The sequence below is a fragment of the Leiobunum rupestre genome, chromosome 11, assembly GCF_980474605.1.
Source record: "Leiobunum rupestre chromosome 11, qqLeiRupe1.1.hap1, whole genome shotgun sequence".
In the NCBI taxonomy this organism is placed as follows: domain Eukaryota; kingdom Metazoa; phylum Arthropoda; class Arachnida; order Opiliones; family Sclerosomatidae; genus Leiobunum; species Leiobunum rupestre.
In genome coordinates, this window is record NC_143394.1 from 46047004 (window position 1) to 46073832 (window position 26829).

Here is a 26829-nt window from a genome sequence, read left to right on the forward strand (position 1 = left end):
GACACTGAGCGAAATCCCTTTGGGAAATTATCACGTCATATCATAATAATGTCCTTATCCGCGTAACGAGATAAGATTAAATTGGGAATCAGCCACATTCAGTGCATTCATTTGATGATCAGGCAACCGATATATATATTAGTAATAAAGAAGGGCCTTGGAAATATTATCTATGTGTAGTCTAAGGGTAGGGGCCTTCTTGCTCGGCACACCTTAGATTCGTGAGGGCCTAACCCTTGCATAGGCAGGTGACATGGAAGAACTACCTTTATGCTACCCAGGAGCAACAAACACAGCACCCCTCACAAGGAGAACGCAACCCGTCAAAAGTCATGCATTTTCTTGTGTACATTTTTCATTGGTTAGACGCTTTTGCGCCTGCTGCCGTCGGAAGGGGAAAATTCGGAAATTGTCTTCCTCCCCCGCCCATAAAACGCACAGCGAAAAGGTTCGTCCAATGAAATTTGTACGCAACACTGCGTTAGCGTGTTTAAAGGCTAGCTGCGTTCTCCTTGGGTTTGTTGCTCCTAGATGCTACGATAGAAATCAAACTTACAGCCTTCGATACTAGTAGCTAGGGGGAAGACCATTTCCGAATTTTCCCCTTCCGACGGCAGCAGGCGCTAAAGCGTATAACCAATGAAAAATGTACAAAAGAAAATGTACGACTTTTGACGGGTTGAATTCTCCTTGTGTGGGGTGCTGTGTTTGTTGTTCCTAGGTAGTAGCGACTAGGACCAAAACGGCATGACGGCGAGCTTCGACGCGTAAAAATTGTATTAGGCCTAACGGAGATTTTTGCGTCAACGTTCAGCACTGTGCAATTTTTTTTTTATTGTGACGGGTGGGACAATACAGTCCGCTCGTCCATTTAATTAAACAGGTGCGAGATATATGTTACGGCCACGCCAACGGGGGGATACATGGGGATAGGGTTAGGACACCCGTGGCGGAAGTATGACAACCACCCGTTGGGGGATTAGTGGTCGTCCTCACACGGCCTTCCACAAACTCTGCCTCCCGGACGCCTGGGATTACAGGAGTGAGCCACTACTCCCGGCCTGTGCAATTTTTGTCGAAGTGAAAACCAGCCTTTAAGAAAGTATGAGCTCAATCGAAAAATCGCCAGCTAGATTTTAAAGTAACTAGTGGAGATTATAGCTGAGACCCGTCACCCAGGATTTTTGGAAAAATTGAAATTCGGATTTTTGGCTCTACCTAGTTTTTTTTATATTTGTAAAAATATAAAAGTAATTCATTTTATGATTTTCAGTTTAAATTATTTGTTTAGATGGCATCTAATTTTACTTTTACACGAAACTGAAACATAAGTTTAGCCTTGACAAATATGTAGTTAAAAAGTGTGTACCACTTTGGCCGCACCTTCATTTTAAGGCTAGTGTCGGCGCTGCTCTAGCTACTGTTAAACCTGTTGGTTCATAACTATTTTAAGGTGTTTTTATAATATAGGGTCTAAGAGTTTTTTGATGGGACAGCAGATATGTGGGAGCCAGTACAAATTACTCGGCGTCTATTCATTCTAGGAACTATCTCCCAGAATTCTCTCCATAAACGTAAAAACATCTTTCTCAAAGGAAAGGTGAGTTCGAAAACCTAAGACCTTCCGTGATAAGCAACAATATATACCGTTTGTTTAGTTGTTGCGGCGTGGAACAGCGTGTCTATACACTCTGATTTGATGGACACGGTCTAAAAGCGGAGCCTATATCAATTTTCCGTCGACTAACAATGTTCAAAATGGTAAACATTCTACCGTGGTTTGTGTAAATAGACGTTGATTGCTTTTTAAGGTACCAGTAGTACTTCGTGTACATTGCATTTATATACTATAAGCTAAAGTTCGGATAAAAATTAACAGAAGCCCATTGATATCAACATTTTGGCTCGCATCTTTATATTTAAAATTGTGTAATATTTCAATGTGTAATCCTAAGGGGGAATACTCTCCGGTACAATTAATAATTACAATAGTAATCAGCTAAGCTAATACCCAAGGAACCACACAGGCCTAAGTCAACAAGTGACTTGTGTAGCCAATTACCGGTGGCAACAGCTCCCTACACTTACTATTACCGTTAACCTCAGCAAAGTTTTAAAAAAAGGGGAAATCAGAGTCACGTGGAAGAAGTGACTCTATCTCAGGGTAGGCGATGACTACTTTCCGGGAATCATGAATACAGGAACTATACTGCCGTGATTTGCACAAAGGCATTAACGACCATTTTTGACATTTTAATGTTTTAGTTTTATCTGGGTAAGTTGGTGGTGCTGATTCTGAATCTGAAATTAGTTTGTTTCTAGCCCTCTTAGGTTTTAAGATATACGCTTGTCACAAAAGCATTATTTCGGTACTTTCACGGAACTACTTCGCAAATAGGCATTAAGCGCCATCCTTTACTTAGCACAAAAGCATTTTATGGGTTTATACAATCAGCATTAAATGCTTTTGCGCGAATAATTTAAGTAATATGAGATTGCCTTTAAATAATTTGCGCAAAAGCATTATTGCCTTTGTGAACATTTAAAACTCAAAAAATACCATGCACATCGGAATTTAACTTAAAAAGCGGGATAAAGGAACCGCTAGTTTCAATTAGGAACTATAAATTTAAAAAGAGCAGAAAAAATACTTCTAGATAGGATATTTTCCAGAAAATTCTGAGGGAAAGTTTTTCATAGATAAAAAAAAGCAACAAAACTGAGTTTTTCTTAAAATGACGTTTTGGTCGTTAATGCCTTTGTGCAAATCACGGCAGAATAGTTGGGCTTTCACGTGCTCTGTTTACTTAAATACATGATTGGTGTCGTACATTAAAATAAATCACATTACAGTGTTTATGCAAAGCGTGTGGTTAGGAAGTAAATTTGATAATGTGCTGAGTGAAATTGTATGTGATAAGATAATTTGTCACTTAACACTTACGAAATGGTCGTTCCAATTATGAAAACACCGACCCAAAATTGAAAGTCCATAGAATTTTGCGAAATAGCGCTTTTAGTCTTAAAGGGAGCGGCTGAAAGATACGGCATACACGCCAAAGTTTAATACGTAACGACGTTTTCTAATAAAGCGCTAATTATCTCGTAGACTGAGAGTATCAATAACTTTCAAATGCGAACATTCCGTGCTATCGAGAAGAGTCAGTGAGCTTTTGCGGGGGCCTTGGCCCCTCTCAAGTTCCCAGAGCTAAGAGTCAATTATCTCTTAGAGTTCGCGTGCCTGGATCTTCACGCAGTTCCGTCAACAAGCTATACTCGGTAAATTCATTAAAATTCATAACAGCTTTTCTGATGTATAAAGATAGCCCGTTGAATTATTTAATAAAGAACATACAAAAATATCATAAAGTGGGAAGATCGAGAATCTCGATTACGTAAGCAAAAATACACTGACGTAAGTAAAAATATTAATCTTGGGTTTCCTAGACTCGACCACAATGGACGAAGGTCCGAGCGTGTCCAAGCCAGTGGAAGAATGTTACTTATTACCGCTTCGTATATTTTCTTATTAATGATTTTTTTTCCTGCCAGCCTTTAATTTTGTGGTCTAAGGAAGCTTTCCACTTGACCACCATCACGGTGAAATTTCTGGGGTAACCTTCGTATCTCTGGAACCCCTAAAATCCAATTATTTCGCCTCGTAGGTTCCGTTAAATATATTGTTCGTACGGCCTCACCCGTCATTTTAGTTTGCATTTTAACGTTGTTATAGAGGAATTTTTACGAGCTGCGCTTCCAGCTGAAAAATCTAATAGCATAGACGGTCATGACTGCCATAAATAACAATTTAGGAACCGAAAACTTTGAAAGGGGTAGCTGCCACGGACCAGTCATATTTCATATCGACGTTATATACTAAATTTATATATCAGGACAATATTACAATGTTTAAAAAAATTAAAAAATTCAGTTCAAAGTCCTTCCAAAATATGAAAACAATGTCAATTGTTATTTTGAAACTATCTCTAGCGCGTTGTAGCAGAAGTAAAAAATTTATGTACTACTAATGTTATTAGCTTGAAACATGTGTTTGGGTAGAAAGCATTCGTTATTACAGTGATTTTTTTAAACTATTTCATGTATGATTTATAACTAAGTTATTATCCGCACACATATTGCACGCCGAAATTTTGAGCTTGAAATACGCGTCCACTCAAGTTTGCAAAGGTGCACGTTTCAATTTTACGTTCTAAAAGGATGCTTCTATCGTACTAAAATTGTAATAAACTTGGTTGTTTCATTGTAGTTTTAGTAATCTTGTGAATAAGTATAGTTATAAGAAATAGTTTTTCCAAAACAACAAAATCTTAACCAGAGTAGTTTCTACTTCTAGTTGAATATTGTTAATCTAACGGAGAATATTCTAGACGTTTATAACGGAATTATGAAAACCCAATATTTAACTTTCATTGAAATCCAAATATTTGAACTCTATATTAAAACATTATATAATTCAACCAGCAAAAGTAACAATAGTGAAAATTGAAATAGAGGTCTATAATTTCAGTTCGAGAGCGTGGTTAATTTTCAAAATGTATTACCTGATTCTGGTGTCTTCACCGGCTAAACTGTCATCGGTTTGGGCCCTGACTGTCGCGGAAAACAGGGACAATACAAAGACAAATCGCGACAGGGTAATCATGGGTTGATTTTTTTCTTGAAAACGTTTTCAATAATCTAAATCGTTAAGGAGCGTTTTGCGTTTCTCTCTTTCGTAAGATAACGGACGAAGGCTACTAAACGGTCACTTGGTTGGTCAGCTAGAAGCCCAGTTGAAGATTGGCGGGGCGAAAATTTCTCCTCACTTCCAAACTCGCCCCCCCCTTTCGCTTTTCCTACCCCCTCATTCTATCATCAGATGTTACAGAAAAAAATCAATAAATGTGACGTCAACAAAAGCAACTTTGATGGTATTCAAGATCGTACTTACAGCGCTACTGTCAGGTCATGAGATGCAATATTTAACGCTAGATATAATAATGACAACTATCAGCGCGTTGTTGTTTAATATAAAATAAGTTAATTAATGGAAATGTTTTTTTTGGTTATATATTCGCAACGTTTTGGTTTCCAAACGCCTACATGAAAAACAAAATAAGTGATTATCATACGCTTCCTTAAGTTGTTCATTATCAATTAATAACAATGGCACAGATTTCATCTCTTATATCTTATCCGAGTTATTTCAAACACAGAGGCGTTACGCCAAGGAGTACCCCTATACGAGTCTTCCTCATAATTTATGGAATTTAGTTACCCAGACATTACCGTCATGAAAGTATTCGTATGCATTTTAATTTTAACATTCACTTACGTACATGGACAAGGTAGGGATTAACGTAATCTTTTAAGCGATTAATATACAGGAAAATTATAATAAATTTCAACAGATCAACCACCCGACGCTGAGACGTACCGGGCTGTTGGGGAACTCATCAGCCACGCTCCGGGAACGCAGACCGATATGTTAACGCAATTACTATTTGAAGAGAACTACGATGCCGAGGGTAAAAGGTCGTCATTGACCATAACCACCATGGATATGGTTGTGACTATAGTAGAGTATTTCGATCTAAACAAATGTTCATCTTCAACAAAGGTATGTTATACTATAACTATTTTTAGTAACAATGTTTAACTATTCCAACCCTTAACAGCATCTAAACAATGCCAGCCATTTTCAATGGACGATTTCGAGTTAAGTGATCTAGACCCTGTTCCATTCAAGGACTTAATTCTTAAGGATGGTAACGCGATATTCCCCGTACGTCAATTACTGTCCTTGCGAAACGCGAAAGGCATGAAGAAAGGTAACTTTGTCTACAGAAATATCCCGGCTACAACCTGGAATTACAAAGTGCAAGATGGTCCCAACGTCAGAGTGGACATAGACGCCTATTGGTCCCAAGGTAAATACGTTAACCATAACAATAGTCAAGAACAGATAGAAGCAACTGAGAACAAACTTACAGGTTTTGTTTATTCGAATTTTGTTGGGGAAGCTTAAAGGGCTACACCGGCATTTGAAAAATTTCGGCCCGGATTTACCACGTGGTAGCAGATACGACCAATCATATCAAAAGTGGATATGACTTCATAGTTTCGGTCTCGCCGTCGGCCAAGAAACGTGTTATTTCTATGGCTCCCCCTTCATAGGCGCATGAATACTATTTTCCCGCCAGAGTTGAAGCCGACTATCGCAGGTACATACGATGAATTTCAGTCGTAAAATTTGCGATATCTTTAAAATATGCTGTCTAAAATTAATTGTTATTTCAATCATTCAGTTTTATTTATTATGTAAATAATTATTAGTTCAATTTGTATTTAAGAATAACAATTTGATCTGGTAATGTAATATTGGGCCAAGCCTTGACTGAACTGACATTTCAGTTGCGATTTTTACACTGTGTCGATTGTAGTTTTAATACAACTGCTAACTGGGCTGCAGTTTTCTTTCGCGGCATTTTAAATTTTCCAATTCATATCTAAATTAACTAAAACCTAATTAAACTCACGCCAAACTGTTACAACCTCCCAATTATCGCTATAATAATTATTAACACCGGGTTGACCTTCTGACTGTACTACTTTCGAGTTCTTATTGGATAGTAAAAATTACGGGTTGTCTGCTATTATTTATCATGACAAGCATAGTGAAAGGTACAAAATCAAGTGAGAGCGAGACTTTTTGTATGAAGTCAAATCCACTTTTGATCACATGAATCTAGAAACAAGCGCGTGAAACTGGTTAAATTCAAGCGCCGGCCTGTGTCAATTTAATATCAGTAATACAACTAAATTTACAAACAGACATAAATTATATTATTATATTAATAATTAAAAATTATAATAGTGATATCATTAATATTAATTATTTTTAATATTTAGTATGTATTTAATGTATAAATATCAATATTTAATATACAGTTACTAATAATTAATATTACTCATATTCAATATTTTAACATTGAAGTTGTTATTACAATATATTAATATTTAAACTTGTAAAAAGGCATTTATAGTTGGTCATTAGATGGCGCCACGAAAAGTTTAGTAGGCGGAGCCTGATAAATAATTAGTAGAACAGTTCTCCACACTCCAATGCTAAGTTTGTTCGTTCTCAATTGCTTTAATCCGTTCTGGCCATTGTGAGTGGCGCTTACTAACGGCTTTTTGCAATTCAAGACAACTACACATCGCCATCCAAAACGAAGCAAGTACCACTGGGTTACCAAGTGAAGAGAGAAGCGAGTGATAACTCCATGCCGACTATTATCAGTGTTAACTTCTTTCTATTTACTCACGACGAAATTAACTATGACGAATTTGGGGTGCGCAACGAACTAAAATTGAACCAAAATTTAAAATTAAACTATCTTTTTCATTTTAGCCACTAAAGGGTGTGTATTGTCCTGGTCGGGCGGACAATATTCCATTTCTGGATGTGTCCAAAGTCGGAGCAATTTCATATCAGTCCGAATACGTTTGGGAAAGTTTTCTCACCTTTTCCGCAATTGACGTAAATATTATTTACAATTCAACATACGTATCTCCTTATATAGGGTGTTTCGAATAAGTACATGTAGGTTATTTATTACGTGCTGTATTATTTGGGTCAAATAAGTTAGAAACGGAAAACTAACATGTGTCTTAAAGCGCTTCGTTTCATAGTTATGAACCGAGGGGGTAACGACTAGCATTTTCAATGTACACCGTACTCAATATCTTTTAATACTACGAATCAGGAATCCATGCGTCTACTTGGAATGCTTATCCTGCCGTATCGCGTATGGTAAGATCACTCTGACGACTTTGGCCCCGCCTACGAGATCCCCTTTGCGCGTGCTCCCCTCTCACGTTGTTGTTTGATAAGTTAACATAGTGACGTCAAAAAAACCGTCAGCCACATCGATATGAAAATCTGCCGCGATTAGCATTCCAAGTAGAGGTATGGATTCCTGTACGAATGTATTACGAGGTTATGGGTAATTCAAATATTACGATTACTTCCAAATATTACACGATACTTCGAATATACTTCCAGATATTACACGATACTTCGAATATACTTCCAGATATTACACGATACTTCGAATATACTTCCAGATATTACACGATACTTCGAATATACTTCCAGATATTACACGATACTTCGAATATACTTCTAGATATTACACGATACTTCGAATATACTTCCAGATATTACACGATACTTCCAGATATTACACGATACTTCGAATATACTTCCAGATATTTCACGATACTTCCAGATATTACACGATACTTCCAGATATTACACGATACTTCCAGATATTACACGATACTTCCCGATATTACACGATACTTCCAGATATTACACGATATTTCACGATACTTCCAGATATTACACGATACTTCCAGTTATTACACGATACTTCCAGATATTACACGATACTTCCAGATAATACACGATACTTCCAGATATTACACGATACTTCCAGATATTACACGATACTTAAAATATCCTTCGAATATTTTCCCAAATTTAAATATTTCACAACAATCATCGGAATATTCTTAATTTTCCCATACACTATAAGCGATTTTACTCCATCGTCATGAAAGTTTTGAACCGGCGTCAATTCGATGAAATAATATCCCAAGAAGACGTTTGTTATATAGTAGGACTCGCGACGAAAACCAAAAGGACTACACCGAAAGGCCTCCGAATATCAAGAATTCATAACCTCAATTCTCAATTTTACATGGAATTGAAATGTTTTGAAAATATTACAGAAATTTATCAATATTACCAATCTAACGAAATACTTCAAGAGATTCTTTAATATTCGTGATAATTACGATATACTGCAAGAGTATTTTAATATTCATTATACTTCGAGAATTACTGCACGAGTATTTTTAATCATCATTTTACTTCGCCAAATACTGCACGAGTATTTTTAATATTCATTATACTTCGCCAAATACTGCACGAGTATTTGTAAAATTCATTATACTTCGCCAAATACTGCACGAGTATTTTTAATATTCATTATACTTCGCCAATTACTGCACGAGTATTTTTAATATTCATTATACTTCGCCAAATACTGCACGAGTATTTTTAATATTCATTACACTTCGCCAAATACTGCACGAGTATTTTTAATATTCATTATACTTCGCCAAATACTGCACAAGTATTTTTAATATTCGTTATACTTCACGAAATACTGCACAAGTATTTTTAATATTTGTTATACTTCGCCAAATACTGCACGAGTATTTTTAATATTCATTACACTTCGCCAAATACTGCACGAGTATTTATAATATTCATTATACTTCGCCAAATACTGCACAAGTATATTTAATATTTGTTATACTTCACGTAATATTACAAATATTCTTAGTACTTCATATCGTATTACACGGTAATACAATATTTCGAATATTTTACAATTTATTTTCGATATTTCCTAATACTTAAAGTATTACGTTTTCCCATACTACACGAAAAACAACTCTCAAAAAAACTGTTGAAATTGAAATGTGAAGTTCGGTATTCTGCCTTGATCCAAATTGTTGTTTTTTTTTATGCCAAAGGTGATAAAAACATTAATGTATTGGCAAAAGGATATTAATGATAAATATAAGTATAAAGAATTCCAAAATCAATCAAACTTGACATTAATTATTATCCTTTACTTAATATTAAAATTTCAACACCTACTCTTATTTGATAAATTTAAACCTTGTTGTTCTTCTGAAATTCGGGGTTTTTGGGACGAGAATCATTTCAAATTTGAAATTTCGGAAGTTTCCGCTAATTTTAGTTGCGACGTACTTACCGCTGAGTATCACTGTTCGTATGCTTGCAATTTCGTGGACGATATTTTGAAGATAAACAAAATTATTTTGAAATCTATAATATAATTTTAATTGACTAATAAACTTTAACACTCGTTAAACGTTTTTATCGATTCTCAGATAACAACAACTGTTTATTAAATGGAAACAATTGGTCAAGGAAGTTACCGTGCTTCACCTTCATAGTTATTTCTATCCATTATGAATTGATTTTCTGGAGTCCATAACTGTGAAATGTAGCCTATGTTCATTGCACATTTTGACCTAACGAATACACTACATAATTTATGATATCCGAAACACCCAGTACTCTTAATGTTATTTGCTTGAAACGTATACCTTGGTAGGTTCCCGCAGCTTTTCGAAGAAAAATAGTTCCAACTGAAATAAGTTATTATACTTATTTTCTAAAACTATTATTTCGCAAAAATATGGATTATAAATAAGGAAATATCCCTACGCCTTGTAATTTTTACGTATTAATGTGGTAGGTGAAGTAATACAGCAAATGGTTTAATTTTCATCCGTAGTAACCTTCCGCGGTTTCGAGGGAAATTTATTTTATAGCCTAAATTGAGACATTTTATAAGGGATATATTATATCAAGAATGTATTTATTTATACTCAGGGAGAATAAATATGTCGAGATTATTTTTAGCGTTTCTCCAATTTCACCCGTTGGGGCCGCAGGTATGCTCCTCCGCTTTAATAAAATCAAATAATCGTGCAATCTCATTGGTTCTTAACAATTACGTTTTTCGACGCGATTAACGCTGCTGCGAGGACGCAAAAAATAAGACCGCCTCTTTCCTCCCCCCCCCCCCACCTTAGCGTGACGGGGTTAGGGCCTCAACGTGTCCGTCGATAGTCTCGACATATTCATTCTTCCTGAGTATAAATAAATACATTCTTGATTATATCTTTAATAATAATAAGAATTACACTTAATATTGTTTTAATGCCAATTTTATTACCGAACCGTTTTTCAACACTGATATTTTCGCCCAGGGCTGTGTCAAGTTTGTCAAACTGCGTTCTGACAAAAATATTTTTTCCGAGTCAGAAAAATTCTTAGATTTGAAACGGACGCGTTTCTTTTATTAAGAATTTTTTTGCCGAGTACAATTCATCTAAAAATCAAAACAAAAAACCCGTTCTTCTGTTAGGCCTTGGCTCTAAAGCACAATTTTAAATGAGTAGGTAAAATAACTGTTAGACATTACAAATCAATGACCAATAATGACGAAAAATTACTTACCATTCGCCATTATTTCGTATTCCCACTGTTTTACACGTTAAATATAATTTCTATCTGTTTCGGGATCGCATCAATATCAGCAGCACTACACCCCACGATTTTGATTTCTGTTGGCAAGGTACCTCGAAACTATTCTGACTATTTGGATCAGAATGCTAAAAAAAACCAATGTCTTTATTTCCGGTCAGAAGAAGTGTCTAGTTTCGCAGAATGAAAAATTTCTGAGCTTCTGAGTTAGAATTCTGACAATCTTGACGTACCCCAGCTCAAAGCTAATTATCATTTTTGTTAGTAATGTATTTCGCTTTGGGCATATTTAGACACTAGGAGGCTCTGTACTCAGAAATAACTCTGAAAATCAATTCGGTGATAATTTATACAAATTGTTATTATGTTACTTATGATTATATGCTTCTGATACCATTAACTGTTTACTGATGGGGCTATAGGTATGGCTAGACCCAAAAACGAAGCTATACCGTGTAGATATGATCCCCACTCAAACGTTCAATCTGAACCCGAGAGAATTGACAAGAATCGTGTCGAATCCGCAAGGTACGAGGCTTAACTCGAAGGAAGGTTTTTTTTGGCGTCTTAATGGCGACTAACAAAAAATGTGCTCTTCAGGTGTTGTCTACGAAATTACTCAAAGTACCGCGACTCAGTGTGTCGTGAGAAATGTGAGTGAAGAGGAATTTGATCCGCAAACCATTATTGACTACCGCACAGATGACGACTGGAGTATCGAGTCCTTGTTCGGAATTAAATCCACGAAGTACGCCTCCGTCGGAGAGGCAAGTACCTTTATATTGACTCTTCAAGTAATTCAATACGCTTTCAATTTGACTTCGCGACTGGACATTAATGGTAGATAGGGCGATTGTAGTAAACGGGCAGACTTCACCCTACAACCTAACACGGTCAGAACTATCGGCTAACAATCGTAACATTCGTTTTTAGACATCGGACAGAGGTATTCCTTGCATCCTGTACCACGGCGTGCGGGAAGATTGGCCCAAAGGAAGCGAAAACATCACCACCCTCTGGGAATGGTGTATCACTAATGATCAGGTATTGGGCGCGTGGGTTCCTTCTTTAAGAAGACGGAAATTATTGGATACGCTCTATTTTTAGACGACGAAACTCGACTTTCCCGGAGGACGTTACCCAATCATTAGTTTGAACATTTACGTCATTAAAGTAAAAACTAAACAACCATCCTTCAAATAACAATAACAAACTTTCAATTGTTTTCAACAGAGTCCATTTACGGAAAGTACCGGTATGTATTACGAAGGGCTACGGTTCACTCATCAGTTTCACAACGCCCAGGAAATGGACCAGAAGTACATGAACGCGGCCTTTTTCGACATCCGGGACTGTTTCGAGGATGAAAACGCTAAGGAATTATCCTTTACGGTGAAAGGTAAGAGGCAATACCTAACTCTCTCGGACCAAAGAATATAAAGCCCCAGGAATGGAAGGTGTAGCTCCGTCTAGTGGAACTTTTGCGCCTCTCGTTTTTAAAGAGAGACCGGGTTGCGTTAACCGTTTCCGGTTACTCTGATTTGCTTTGTCGGAAGTTTCTATCGCAACCAAAACACGCGGCCAATAATATCAATCCTTCCATTCCTGGGGCTTTATATTCTTTGCTCGGACAAGTACCAACGGTACGCTAACGGAATAATGACTACAGTGGAACCAGCGGATCTAAAAGACCACATGGCGAATTTAACGTCCAATCCAACGTTCATCGGTGCTTGGAAGAATAATATAAATCGCGCGTCCAGCTTGGCCCTTTCGTCCATGAGAGTGTCCGGACTCAAAATGGTAAGTTCTTCATTAAGAAGGCCTTATTTTATCACGGAATATAATTGAAACGAAAAATCTCAGTTCAATGTCAGTGGGGAGTTCAAAATTTACTTCACGCTGTTGGGACGACATCCTAGTCTTCCAACAACGTACCAAGAGGCAACTCTCGACGACGCTTTGAACAAACTACGATCTACCATCGATAACGATCAGCTTAGTTTCGACCAGGATCAAGTAGTGGAAGGACAACATGTGGTAATAATTACTGCAGCAATCGCTTAACTTCGACCTAAGTATATGTTTCCGTAGAAAATAAAAGTGAGCGCGGTACCAGGATCGCTGTCCGATAAACAAAGAGCCGCTCAACAGGAAGAAGAGCCGTTGACGTATTCAGCCGGTGTCATGGCGGCAGTGTCAATTATCATGATGTTTCTAGGAATAGGGGTCGGGGCTGGAGCCATTTTCACTAAACACACTTACTTCGACCACAACTAGCAGCCATAGTTTATGAAATTGACTTATTTTAATGCCAGTAATTGAATATATATTTATGTAAATAAAGGTTTATATATATACATTTTATTGTTAAAATTCATTTCCTACGAAGTACAAAGTAAGAGACGACCATTCCGAGTGCCAGACCCGCGAATAACGACACGCTCAAGATTCCAGATAGCCTTAATGACCCCGATGACCCTTCGGACTCGGTCTTTTCCGAATCCGGTTGAGGATTTCCGTAAAATACGCCGCTTTTCTTTAAGAAATCAATTTTGGGAACTATATGCAGAACAGAGTTTGGCGAAAGTTGCTTCTTCGGTGTTTGAGATATCGGTTGCGACGTCAAAGTGCCGTGCGTGGCGATCAGCGTAATTTCCTGGCGTTATTAAACCCAACTTAAATTAGATTAAATACTGGGAATTTGAACCAAATTCAGGTAATTACCTCTTCTCCAATTTTCCATTTTATCTGAACAGTGTTCTTGTCAACGGCCGTCTTCAGGGTCGACTTAACTACTTCCAATTCCTTTTCCTGTTGACGAATTTCTTTTGGAAGGTTAGGATGGATATTCAACAGCGTAAAAGTGACCAAAAGCGGACTTCCGGGCTTAGGAACGTCCTATTTCGAACCAAATGTTTTCGGATTTTGACTTTCTAAGTATACAGATCAAGTACGTACCGTGCGGACACGAGCCACCCTGAGTGACGTGGGCTTCAAACCGGAAGCGGAAGTAATGGCGTCCCGCCAGGCGCTGTCGAAATAAACGTTGTTCGTGTCGTTCCTGATGGCGTCCTCCGTCTTGGACGACACTGAAGACCAAATATTACCAATCAAATTAGGATATGATCGAAAGTTACTAATGACATACGTGCCACTCTGAATTGCATCGGCGCCATATGATTTGGGGAGTAACAGGGCGAAGTATCGAAGACAAACGTGTTTAGATACGCCCGGTCACGTTGTTTGACGTTATAGAAATGGAACGACAGTAAATCCCTCACTTCGTTCTTAAGAAGAAATATTTAGCGTCTATACAGGGTGTTAACTAAAAAATGGACCAGGGCGAATATCTCAAAATGTGTTTTAGCTACGAATTTGAAATTTTAGGTTGTTATAGAGCGCTCAGGGGGTCACCCAACTATGAAAATTTCAATGACCTTGAACCATGTCTTCAAGGTCATTCGAAAATTAACTTGAGAACCATAAGAGCTACGAAGTTGGTTCCAATTAGAAAGTTGTTCGCGGTCACATTTTATGGTTAAATAGCTTTGACTCGATCTGATTTGCGAAATAGGAAGTCGAGAAATGTTAGGCCAAAAACAAGACGGTCGTTAAGTTGATAACGTGTAGAAGACGAGTTTTGGGAGCTGAAATTTTCAAACTAAAGACCCTCAATCACGATGAGGTTGTCTAACAAATTTCAATACTCTAAAAAGAGTACTTTTAAAGTTATCAAATGAACATCGTCTTTAACACGTTATCAACTTAACGGCCTTCTTGATTTTGGTCCATTTTTTAGTTAACACCCTGTATGGTAACGTTATTTTCGGGATAATGACATTAATTTACCGTAGTTACGTAGATCTTCAAACTGACTAAAGGAAAACCTTTGCCAGGGTACGAAACGACAGGTCCGTTGGCGAAGCACCATTCCCAAGTAGTTTTATTCAACGGATGCCGCTGTTGCCAATCGTAACGGACAGCTTGATATACGGTGCATGGAATGCCTCGTTCTGAAGTCTTTTAACGGGAAAGTTAACTAGGATTAACTATTTATAAACAACGAAGAAGCACTTTACCGTTCCAGTTCGGACATATTTATTCTTATTTGTGCCAAAGAAAGTGTCGATACTGAAGGAATCGGAAGCGACAACTTGCCCTGGATCGAGAATGTACTCGGGAGAAAACTTGTAATCCGTCAAACTTCCCACCTTAATTTCTGTGGACGTCAAAGACGCGTCTTCAATCGGATAAGAGTAATAAGCGCCTAAGGAATTTAGCGATGAATAGGGTTATTATTGCGATACATTGAATTATATGGTCATCTTAACCTTGATTGACCGTGAAAATGCGTCTAACGGCGGTTGTGGTCGGATCCATTTCATTTATGTGCTCCTCTACTTCAAGGATCTTATTTTCGCTATCTAGCCAAAACTGCAATAAGGGATTAGCGAGGCAATTGTACTAGAAATTGAGGAAGATTATAATTACGTCCAAGAAGGTTCTGATGTGTCTATTTTGGTACACAAGTTCGGCGTTGAAGGAGAAAGATTTCAACGACGAAACGTCTGGAAACGGAGTGTCGTCTTTAATATTTGAACACGATATACCAGAAATTGGCTGAAAGGTGGTTAAGATACGATTGAAACCAGTTCAAAGGACTTTGAAAGAGAACCAGAGGAGCGTACAAGGAACATTTCTTCATTCACATCATCGTGTGTGAATCCAAACAAGTTGATGTAATGCGAGGACACTTGCGGGAAGGAACCTTTAACTTGCCTCAATTTTTCAACTTTGAAACCCAAAGGAACGGTGTTGAATTTTGAAGGCGACATTCGAGAACCATCTACGTATACCATATCAAAATCTTCAAGCTATCCGTTACACCGTGTGACCGTGGTCTATCGTTATAACTGACTAACCTGACCAGAAGGATTTGATTTCAAATTTGGATTGATTTCCATCAAGCTCCGTAGTCTCTATTACGTATTCGAAATTCAACGACGGAACGTTTCGATAAGTCGTATCTTTATCCCCCCATTTCGTCAAGTACTGGTCCTTCAAGTTGAGTAATTGTCTTATAGGGAACACTTCGCGTCCGCCTAACAACTCGTATATTCTTAACGGGTTGGCGGCGTCTTCAAAATCCTGTACTCCAAGTTCCAGGCACTCTGAAAAGGACCACGATTTCAGGATTCCAAGGTTTTCCGAAATTACTTGACAAAACGTCTATACCTCGACCGTTACCATCCTCATTTTCTTGAAGAATCCACGCTTGTTTGGTGTTTAAATCCTCGAAGACGGTGGAATTAGCACCGTTGATGGACGCGAATAGGGAAGTCCTAGCATTGACTTTGTCGTAGTTCTCTTCAATATACATCTGGTACTTTGCCGAGGAGTCATCGGAAGTGAAGATGACTTCACCCATGGCCCTGTAGCTGCCATCCACCTTCGGTACTGGTACTCTTGGTTGGGCTACATTAATTAACGACAATCCAAATTAAGTAGACGCAAAAATGGACTCCCTCATACGTACCTTGACCGTTAATCAACCCAAATAGGCCTATGAAACTTGGTACGATTAAATTTAATAACATATTAAAAGAATTTAAACGCGTGTTATACGCCCCTGGTCTAATATATTATTTCATTTAACGTCGATTTTGTCAATTCACAATGTGAGAATATAGATAGAGATATTCTAAACAGGTTTCGCGAAAACAATGAAATTTAGAAGATTAGATTATCTAATCTGCAATTGCATCTTCATTATTTCTACCAGCTATTAACGATTTGAGCTTCCTTATGCTCGAACGTGTACAAGTACGTATGTAAAAATACATTTTGATGTGTGGTGGTGGCCTAAGTAACATTCTAACTATAAGTGTGACACTTACTATTTTTCCTGTTAATTTTTTTAAATGATACTCTGTTTCGCCAATGACTACAGACTTTAATATTAAAAAATTACTTTTGGAGCTACATAAATACATGCTTAAATTGTTCAACCTGAAATAGAGAGCAATCCTTTAATTTGATTTAAAAATCTTTATTAAACTTTTCTTTACTAGCTTTATTAATTTATTTTATTCAATCGAGTCAATCACTTAGTGATTAACTATTACTCAGTTTCTGGAATCGTCACTCTTTTGGCCTAGGCTTACTACCTCTTAACATCTTTAAACCAAATAAAAATTATAAACAAACTTTAATATAGAACTAAAAAAAAAGTGTATAATTACAAAATTCTAGTGAAACAATATCAAAATACAGTGCGAATAAATATTATTTAAAATCAACATGTAACCAATTATGGTAGAGAAAACAAACATTCCTCGAGCATGGGTCAAATAATGATAAATCCAGGACATGACTCTGGTACCTTCACACGTACTAAATCGGTAGTCCAGCAAAAGTAACAGGCGGCCATTTTAGTAGGTGAGGAAAAGGAGCAAATAAAAAAAATTGGGAGCAAAATCAAGCAGAAATTTAAGGTTTCCGGAACGCCATCTTGTGTTGACTAATTCGGAATTCGGAAAAAAGTGGCGGTTGTTATCCAAAAATCCTGCCATATTGGCCCCTCATTTTTAGATTAATTTTAACTATTCTTGGAAAGTATATGTTTAATATTATATAATGATATATATTATACTAATTATGAACTTACAAGGAGACTACCCGAGGTGGTTATCACCGATTTTGTTGAAACTAGGTGGGTATGTAGACCTTATGGTAACATAAAATTTCACCAAGGGAAAAGTTGCAATGGGTATTAGTTTTGCCATGGCAACCGAAAATGTTTTTGACAACACAGTATGTATATTTTCTCATTGAAAATAACATGGGAATCTGAGCACTGTGAAAAATTTTAAAAAAATTTAAAATTTCAAAACCAAAAAAAAATAGATCAAAATTGACAAATAAAATGAATTTTATGATATTTTGATGAATTTTGCTCAATTTGATCAAAATATGTAAAATTTGATCAATTGTTATTTTCAATGGGACAATATACAGACTGTGTTGTCAAAAACATTTTCGGTTACCATGGCAAAACTAATGCCCATTGCAACTTTTCCCTTGGTGAAATTTCATGTTACCATAAGGTCTACATACCCACCTAGTTTCAACCAAATCGGTGATTATCACCTCGGGTAGTCTCCTTGTTAGTACGTATAAAAATAAGTACTTACATTTATAACCACACTATATATGATAACTGTGAATAAACATTCCGGGATATTTACTACGACGACCACGTGTATTATTTTTGAAAACTGCCCCTAAAAATATGCCCCCAAAATGACGTAGGTCCGCGATCGCGCGTTTTTCCAATAGGGGGCAATAGTGGTCGGGTGTTAGCGCTATTGGACGGGTTTTTCGCATAGAGTCATGTCCTGGATTTATCATTATTTGGCCCATGCCTCGAGTGAGGAGCCTGGCGGAAAAGTGTTCATATATATAATAACGTAGCTAAGTACAGACAATTATCCGCTTGTAGTTACTATAGTCTTTGGAAATGTCAGCCAAGGACCGCCTTTATACAGATCAATCAAGGCTTAGTTAAAATTAAAACTCTTTTACAAGTAAAAATAATGCTTAGTTTAGCCAAATGATAATGAAATATTGAATCAGAATATGAAATTGGCTATTATCGTATGTAACATAATTATTTAATTGATCGATTGTTTCCATGGTAACGTTTTCAATAGCGCAAGGAATGTAAGATTTTTTTTATTTACAGTCCATTAATTGTATAATATCCCGTGTTAAACAATGTATCATTGAAATCTTTCTAAGGAAATGTTATACTTATGAGTCATTATGCAACATATTATATTCGTAAAAGCAGCTTTGTTACTGAAGGTAGTTATTTCTGAATTTGATACCTAAAGTTTCCTCACTAACGGAAATCTCTCAGTGTCATACTTACGGATTTAGGTTACTTATGGTGGTAAGTAGGGAAGTATTTTTTTATATCGAGAAACCGAGCTTCCTAGAACTCAATATATTTAAGATCATGGGATAAGGTGAGAAATTCTTTGGGATTGACAAGATTCGTCACTTTGAATCGTCGTTGGTACGAGAAGCACGAAGCTATTTATAATCCATCTATCAGGGTTTCTTCTCGTTATTTTAAAACCAAAATTCGCCAAAAATATACACACATACCCTATTTAATTGAAGTTAAAATTATTTATGATTATCATAAGAATACAATATATATTAGAGAAAGATCCATCTATAAAATTGCAGGTTAGTTGCAAATTACGCGTGGATTTTCCATTTGCGGATCAAAATTTACCTCGTGTATTCGCGACCGAAAAATATATCGATCGCTACGCCCCCTTTGGTTCGCCATAGGTAGTGGCTAAAGCAGACGCTATAGTTGTTCTTCATCGTTATTCGTAAATTTGACTTTATAAATTATGATACTTGCATTTTAATATCATTTTCGCATCGTTTGGTAATATTTTGATCAGTGTTGGGCACCGCTCATCTCATTGTGAGCGGATTTTTTATTATGAGCGAATATGAGCGGTAAAATATCATTTTAAAAGAGCGCAAAACAAAAATGAGAGGAGCGCCAATTTTACCGCTCAAAAAAGAGCGGAAAGAGAGGAAAGAGAGGAGCGAAAATTTTGACGCTAAAAAAAGAGCAGAAAGAGAGGAGCGCAGATTTTACCGCTCAAAAAAGAGCGGAAAGAGAGGAGCGAAAATTTTGCCACTCAAAAAAAAGAGCAGAAAGAGAGGAGCACCAATTTTACCACTCAAAAAAAGAGCGCAAAGAGGGGAGCGAAAATTATACCGCTCAAAAAAAGAGCACAAAGAGGGGAGCGCCAATTTTACCGCTCAAAAAAGAGCGGAAAGAGAGGAAAGAGAGGAGCGAAAATTTTGACGCTAAAAAAAGAGCAGAAAGAGAGGAGCGAAAATTTTGCCACTCAAAAAAAAGAGCAGAAAGAGAGGAGCACCGATTTTACCACTCAAAAAAAAGAGCGCAAAGAGGGGAGCGAAAATTATACCGCTCAAAAAAAGAGCGCAAAGAGGGGAGCGAAAATTATACCGCTCAAAAAAAGAGCGGAAAGAGAGGAGCGAAAATTATACCGCTCAAAAAAAGAGCGGAAAGAGAGGAGCGAAAATTATACCGCTCAATAAAAGAGCGCAAAGAGGGGAGCGAAAATTTTACCGCTTAAACTTCTGTCTTCTGGGTGTCCGATTTCAAAATAATTAACAATGGCGACGAGGGTTTTCGATACGTGAAACTAGTACACGACAATCCCTATACATTTATTAGATGTTAGTTATTTTAATCGACTTATATTTCAGTACCAAAGTTATTTCAACGTTGAACAATCTTTCAAGGATCTAAATTATTATTATTATTATTATAGTTATGTTATACTATGTTATAGTAGAATTTGTCATAGATTAAGGTGTCAAGATTAAACTGAATTGGCTGACTTTCCCCTGACTTTTTACAAATACTTAAAACTGTCTTTTTAGGCCTATTGTTAAATTCCCTAACTTTTTCCTTAGACTCTTAAACGCACCTTCCCAATCGACCGCCATTAACTTACAGTTTACGCGGATGGTAATGAAAAAACCGGATTTGGGGGGATGAAATTTGGCTCGTTGGTTGTCTGTACGTTAATGGCGGCGCCCAGTAAACGTTTCTGAAGAGAGTCTATAGAAGAGAAACGGAAGTTGGGGAAACGGATGCGTAATAGCAAAAATAAATTATCATAGTAAGGTTTCATTGAATTGACCGATTTCAAAATTAGGTTTTTGAGCGCGACACTACCTTCATATTTAACTCGTTTACATGTAATAATGTAATTTAACTCCTTTATTTTGTTTTATTTCCCTTGTATCTCCCTCACATTGTACTGTTTTCCTGTACATACAAACTGTATATATTTTTTCTCTGTATATGTATAATTTGTATTGTCCACTGTCTTAACGTGATGGGTCTTAGACCTCTTGTTGAGCAATAAAAGAACTAAAGAACTAAAGAACTAAGAGGTATAGCATGCTAATTTACCTGCTTTTATACCCTAACATGGCGACGTATTTTCACGTGCTAAACTAATTTTTAGATTTTTTTCTATGGTTATACAGAAGCATACCTATGAGTGATTATGTTACATTATATGGTCCTACTCATTAGAAATACGTTACTTATGGTATTATAACCGTACCAAACCACTAAGCAGCGCCGATATTGTCAAAAACAGTCAACAATGGACTCATTTGTAGGGTGACATCTTGGATTAATTAATTAATCGGAGGTGACATTTTTACTCTTAGTGGCCCTGAAATTTTGAAAATAACCCAAAATGTGGCGAAGGGTCCGGAAGGGTCCTTCGATTAGCTATGTGATTTAGAAAATGAAAACGCTGCTGCCATCTATGCAAAAATATTTCATACGCCTAGCAGTGAAAATGCGTCTGCTAAATTGTCTGCATCGTGCTTTTCAATTATACAAGAATAAATCACTTGTAAAGGAGGGATCTCCATCATTTTCTTCCATTATGTATAATTAATTTGAACTTAAATACGTTGCTTTTATAAAAATGATGGTTTACAAAAGATTAAGTATCTTTTTTAACCTTCGTTTATTAAATTTCAAGTGTTTTACGGGCGTAAAAGCGCGAAATTACTCGAAATTCAAAGACTTAGATCCTGAATATGATGCCGAATATTATTTAAATCCCAAATACTACGAAGAAATTAAACATAATATAACAAAACGAAAAGGGGTTGGAAACATTGATAAACTTTTGGAGATTTCCAAAACTTTAAATGCTTTAAAACAAAATGAAATGGTAAACGTGTCCCAAATAGATGAACTTCAATGTTGTTTAAACAAAGAATTTCGCAAGATACCTAACAAAACCCATCCTGCAGTAGTAATCAATAACTCTGATGAACCAATAACAGTCAAAGTGGTGGGACAACCCAGAAAGTTTAATTTCAAACCAAAAAGTTTCCTTAATCTAACTGAAAAAGGGAAACACTTCAATAATGACTTAGTCCGAACTGAAAACTTGGCTTTTACAAATGGGCCGCGCAGTTATGTTTTCAAAAATGAGCTAGCTGAATTAGAGCAAGCTATTATCAATTATACAATAGGAAAATTAGAAACGAAGGACTTCATTGCTATGTCAGTTCCAGATGCATTAGACGCTCAGATAATTGAAAGTTGTGGAATGGAAACTCAAGGGAAACGAACACAGGTGCAGTTGCGCAGTCAATTTTTATTGACTAATATTAATTTGAGCAAATTGTTTTCAGGTATTTTCATTAGATTGTCCAACGTATGATGGTTCATTATGTTTATCAGGCACAGCTGAAATGGCCATAGCCGCTTTTTTTTCTAACAAGTGCTTCAAACTATCAGATTTACCAAAGACTGTTTACGCTATTAGCCGTTGTTATAGGGCCGAAGTTTCAAATATCCAAGATGAAAAAGGTTTATTTAGGGTTCACGAATTTACAAAAATAGAAATGTTTGGCTTAACTACTAATGAACGAGGAGATGAGAGTGAAAATTTGCTAAACAGTTTTTGTGATATACAGCAAAGCTTATTTGCAGATTTTGGTTTACATTTTAAGGTTCTCGATATGCCAGCGTTTGAACTAGGGGCCCCTGCTTACAGAAAATATGATATTGAAACATGGTTTCCACCAAAGAGAATATACGGTGAAATATCAAGTGCTTCAAATTGTACTGATTACCAAAGCAGGCGGCTTGGAATTAGATACATTAACGATCAGGGAGCGATTAAACACTGTCACACCATAAATGCTACGGCTTGCGCCATTCCTCGTATTATAATGGCTATTATCGAAAACTTTCAAAACAAAGATGGTACAATTTCATTACCCGAATGTTTAGTTCCTCATATGGATGGAAAATCCCAAATAGGAGGTAGTGGAAAGAGCTTTCAAATGATTTTCCAAAAATTAAAATAAAAAAGCACGCTTTGTACATTTGTATTTATTGAAATAAAATTTCTAAATGACGAATTTAATTTGGCGTCTGTAATTTTACTTTTAAAACGATTAGTATTAGTTCTCACAGATGGCGACACTTTCGAAAACGCTGCCAAACTGTTAGCGGTAAATTTAAATCGATAAAATACGTCGTTATTCTTATATTCTCATAAACGGTATGTTTTAAGTATTTTAGAGACTGGTTTGGTTAAAAATTAAACCAGCTATTTTTATTCTAAATAGAAAAATCCCCAACTACCAAAGCTATAGTGCCCATTCTTTTCACCCATTTCTAAAAAGCAGGAAATTTCCGGAGAAAGTGAAAATGGTTTAGGATAACGAGGGGCCAGAGAGCTGGCTCTGAATGGGGACGTTTCTTGAAATTTAATAGGTTATTCCCTTCCCCCTTCATTGTTCTTCAAATCCTTTGTCCGGCCTTCTAATCTATTACAAAGCATTTCCGTTTTCTCGCCTAGATTTTTATATTACCCTCGTTCTCCGCACCGCGGCGCTGCGAATCACTCCTTTCGCGGTTCCTCTCCCTCCATTCGAAACCAAATAAAAGTTTCCGCATTTCAAATGACAGCGCCCTCTCGTTGCTTTCTTTAAAATAAAAGTTGAGAATAAAAAAAAGTAAAAGTGGAAGAAGACAAGCCCCATAACGCCATCTCTCAGTGGATAGAGGAGGGAGGAGGTCTAATCCGCTTTTCCGCGAAAACCCTAAATGATTAATGTTATTCTTCAACCTAGCTTCAACACCGAAAAACGACCGTCCTAGCGAAGCCTTGGTTACGGAATTTAGTTCACTTGATTTTCAAGTCTGCACAAGGGGTTTTTATTGGCTCGAGCCAGCGTTTTTCAAGCCATCTTAGCATCGAGTAGAAAGGCTTTAGAGACATTTTTAAGCCCATATTCGGAATACATACATTTTTGCCGCAACCACAAGGCTTAGGAAGTCGGGACAAAATGTAGATTTTTCTTGGGAAGGAAGCGAGTGAAATAATATCAGGCGTTATTTTTTATGGCTTTGCGAAATTTTATCTCGGGTACATTACCGCCCACTATGTGACCCCACATAAATAATTTATTTATAAATAAACCTCGTAGGGGATAAATGAGGCTCTTAACCATTAACTATACAATTAAGGCTCTGAAGATAAGATTAGCTACAACAATTGGTAGATCTTAAAATTCATTTTGCCTCCATGTTATGGTTTAAAAGCAGGTAAATAAGCCTGCTATACCTCATGATGTAAAGGTAGTGAAAACTAGAGAAACCTGAAATTTAAACCTTTAAAACATGTTATAATGTATATAATTAGACCATAAGTAACATATTAACAATAAGTATGACACTTCCTATTGCTTTAATGCTAATTTTCTAACGGAACCTTTTTTCGGCACTGAAACTCTCTTCAAGCTGTGACTTGGACTCGCGACTTACCGTTTTGGATTACTACTTTTTGATAAAATTTAAGCCTAATATCGGAGAGCACGTTCTGGAGTCGCGAGGGGCTTTGGCTTTGTTTTGAAGCCGGCGTGTGAATCACGCGTGATTAAAAAAAAACATGAGCTCGTGGCGCCGATAAAAACTTTTTTATTTTAATCATTTAGCCTAATATTCCGCCTATCTATCGGAAACCAGATATTTCGGCTTAGCGGAAGTCTCGCGTATTTTAGTCACTAGAGGGCTCTGTGCTGAGAGAAAATCTTGATTACCCAATAACTATGAAAATCTATTTGGTTGTAAATCTCGTTAATTGTCATACTTATTGTTATTATGTTACTTATGATTAAAGTTATAATAATGTTTTCACGAAGGGTTGGACATTTACCAAAATCCCGTACACTGTGTCTAAAATCGCAAAATCTTTTAACTCTCTCTATGGTAAATTAACATTGAAATCCCAAAATCATTTCAAAAAGATTTGATAAAATCGCGAAAATCTCTACGAAATCCCGAAATCCCGTACAAAATAATGGCAAGTGTCCGACCCCTCGTGTTTTCATCGGTTTTCATCACAGAAAATTTTAAAGAATTTAAAAAAATAGTTTAGTTTATTTTATTTATTTGTACGGTGTTGTTTTATATCGATAAATAATTAAAAACATTAAAAACCCCTAAAAAGTAATTTATGTTTAAATGTTTTATTTTTCTGATTTGCGGAAAATAGATCTTAAAAGAAATTGATTTGAAAATCTTCATCGGTTCATTGTGTAAATTGGCGCGTGCTTGCTCGGAAGGGATAATCTTATTGGCTAAGACAAATGCGGATAAATATTGCTAAGCCCACGTGATTCTATTTTATTATCAGAATAAATAATTACACGTGCGACGAAAAAATGGGCGATATCATCGAGATTCACGCGTTTTTAATTTAAAAACCCTTCCTTTTGACGGTTTTTATTTTGGAGCGAATAATTTCTTTTAGCGTCTATTTTCCGCATTTTATTTTTCCGGAAAATTAACAACACTAGTTTTAAGTCAATCGCTGAAAATTGAATGTTGGCAAACCTTATTACACTTTGAGGGTAGGATATCATACGCTCTCTACTGGTTACGCCAATCTAACGTGCACTCTACGGTCCACCACTGAATTCGATTAGGCTTACATGTCCTGTCAAGAGCAACAACTGAGGAAAACAGGGATTGCCAGGGTTGGATCATTTATAACTTTTGCCCAAATGGTTTCAGATAAATCAAATTCCCAATGTTATAGGCCCCCCGATGAACCAAATTGATTTTGCGCCTTCAAATTTGCCATCGATTTCTGTATCATTTACAAATTCTTCCCAAACGGTTTTAAAGAAATCAAATTACCAATGTTATAGGCGCCCCGATGAACCAACTAAGTTTGCACTTGCAAGCGAGTTTCCTATATTTCCTACTGATTCAAGTGCCGTTGAGTAGATCCATTCGAAGCCTAATATGTCACATTTTCATTCGGGATAAGTAAAATCCCCCATTTATTATTATCATGGCTATATATCATGACTAGATAGAGGGAACTATTACCTTTCGAACGACACCCCAATGAAAATTCTATCAAATTCCGGGGACGCGTTCGGAGCTAGCGCCGCGGTGTATTAACCACCAGCACCGCCAACAATAACTTCACCGAAAATAGCAGCTCTTTCCCCTCTATATCTGGGGACGATAAGGATAAAAAGTGCTGATTAACTCCCAAATGGAAATAGATATTTTGGGCATATTTGATTTAAGCGTAAGTGTTGTTTATTTTGTGTTTCTTGCTCAATTGATAAATTTCAAGTTCGCTTCCGAAACAAGTCTAGATGGCGCTGCTTATTTTCTTTCCCGCTAGTTGCCCACCCTATTTAGCTCACGCTTCGCCAGCTGCTGCATTCTGCTTATTCCCTAAATCTTTCAACAGCCACCGAAAGAGGGCAAGACGACAGATTTTGGTGCCTATCTTTGGAAAAATCAACATTTCTGTCTGGAGTTGCGCCATCTGTTGGAATTGCTTTTTTCAATATTGGAAAAAATTTTAAGCTTTTAAATAGAACATAATTTAAGTAAAAAATTGTCTGCTACGACTTGCGCCAGCTACCCTAGCTTCTAATAAATCTGATAAAATAGTTAATTTTATAAAATGTCTTTACGTTTGCCCAACTTGTTGAAATGTTGCCCTGGAATAGTTCAGCCAATG

At 36.7% G+C, this 26829-nt stretch overlaps 3 protein-coding genes across 4 annotated transcripts; 2 read left to right on the forward strand and 1 right to left on the reverse strand.

Annotated features, from left to right (window-relative positions):
• The first annotated feature begins 5231 nt into the window (after window positions 1-5231).
• Window positions 5232-13523, forward strand: LOC149923015 (uncharacterized). The gene is made up of 13 exons (XM_090162937.1): window positions 5232-5348; window positions 5412-5620; window positions 5679-5930; window positions 7210-7355; window positions 7415-7543; window positions 11584-11689; window positions 11762-11928; window positions 12095-12205; window positions 12269-12334; window positions 12395-12560; window positions 12831-12964; window positions 13028-13201; window positions 13256-13523. Exons 2-13 carry the CDS (start codon window positions 5602-5604, stop codon window positions 13439-13441), a joined length of 1656 nt encoding a protein of 551 aa, XP_090019063.1. The 5' UTR covers window positions 5232-5348; window positions 5412-5601; the 3' UTR covers window positions 13442-13523.
• On the reverse strand, window positions 13509-23184 carry LOC149923016 (uncharacterized). 2 transcript variants are annotated; one of them, XM_090162936.1, is made up of 12 exons: window positions 23052-23184; window positions 16400-16639; window positions 16087-16335; window positions 15853-16010; window positions 15656-15784; window positions 15496-15598; window positions 15244-15431; window positions 15014-15184; window positions 14313-14451; window positions 14123-14253; window positions 13889-14062; window positions 13509-13820 (listed from the first exon to the last, which is right to left on the reverse strand). In XM_090162936.1, exons 2-12 carry the CDS (start codon window positions 16590-16592, stop codon window positions 13539-13541), a joined length of 1917 nt encoding a protein of 638 aa, XP_090019062.1. In that variant the 5' UTR covers window positions 16593-16639; window positions 23052-23184; the 3' UTR covers window positions 13509-13538. The 2 variants fall into 2 exon arrangements, with proteins under 2 accessions (XP_090019062.1, XP_090019061.1); XM_090162935.1 differs by lacking the exon at window positions 23052-23184 and adding an exon at window positions 16701-16786.
• SerRS-m (Seryl-tRNA synthetase, mitochondrial) lies at window positions 21585-23199 on the forward strand. Its single transcript, XM_090162938.1, has 2 exons — window positions 21585-22401; window positions 22460-23199. Exons 1-2 carry the CDS (start codon window positions 21739-21741, stop codon window positions 23138-23140), a joined length of 1344 nt encoding a protein of 447 aa, XP_090019064.1. The 5' UTR covers window positions 21585-21738; the 3' UTR covers window positions 23141-23199.
• Window positions 23200-26829: the final 3630 nt, after the last annotated feature.

Coding starts and splice junctions, on each gene's coding strand:
- LOC149923015 (XM_090162937.1), top strand. Junction 7,544..11,583: donor TCACCTTTTCCGCAATTGAC/GTAAATATTATT, acceptor ATGGGGCTATAG/GTATGGCTAGACCCAAAAAC. Junction 12,561..12,830: donor ATTATCCTTTACGGTGAAAG/GTAAGAGGCAAT, acceptor TAATGACTACAG/TGGAACCAGCGGATCTAAAA.
- LOC149923016 (XM_090162935.1), bottom strand. CDS start 16,761: ATGTTATTAAATTTAATCGTACCAAGTTTCATAGGCCTATTTGGGTTG. Junction 16,640..16,700: donor TGGGTTGATTAACGGTCAAG/GTACGTATGAGG, acceptor TAATTAATGTAG/CCCAACCAAGAGTACCAGTA. Junction 15,785..15,852: donor TGAATGAAGAAATGTTCCTT/GTACGCTCCTCT, acceptor ACCACCTTTCAG/CCAATTTCTGGTATATCGTG.
- SerRS-m (XM_090162938.1), top strand. CDS start 21,739: ATGATGGTTTACAAAAGATTAAGTATCTTTTTTAACCTTCGTTTATTA. Junction 22,402..22,459: donor CTCAAGGGAAACGAACACAG/GTGCAGTTGCGC, acceptor AATTGTTTTCAG/GTATTTTCATTAGATTGTCC.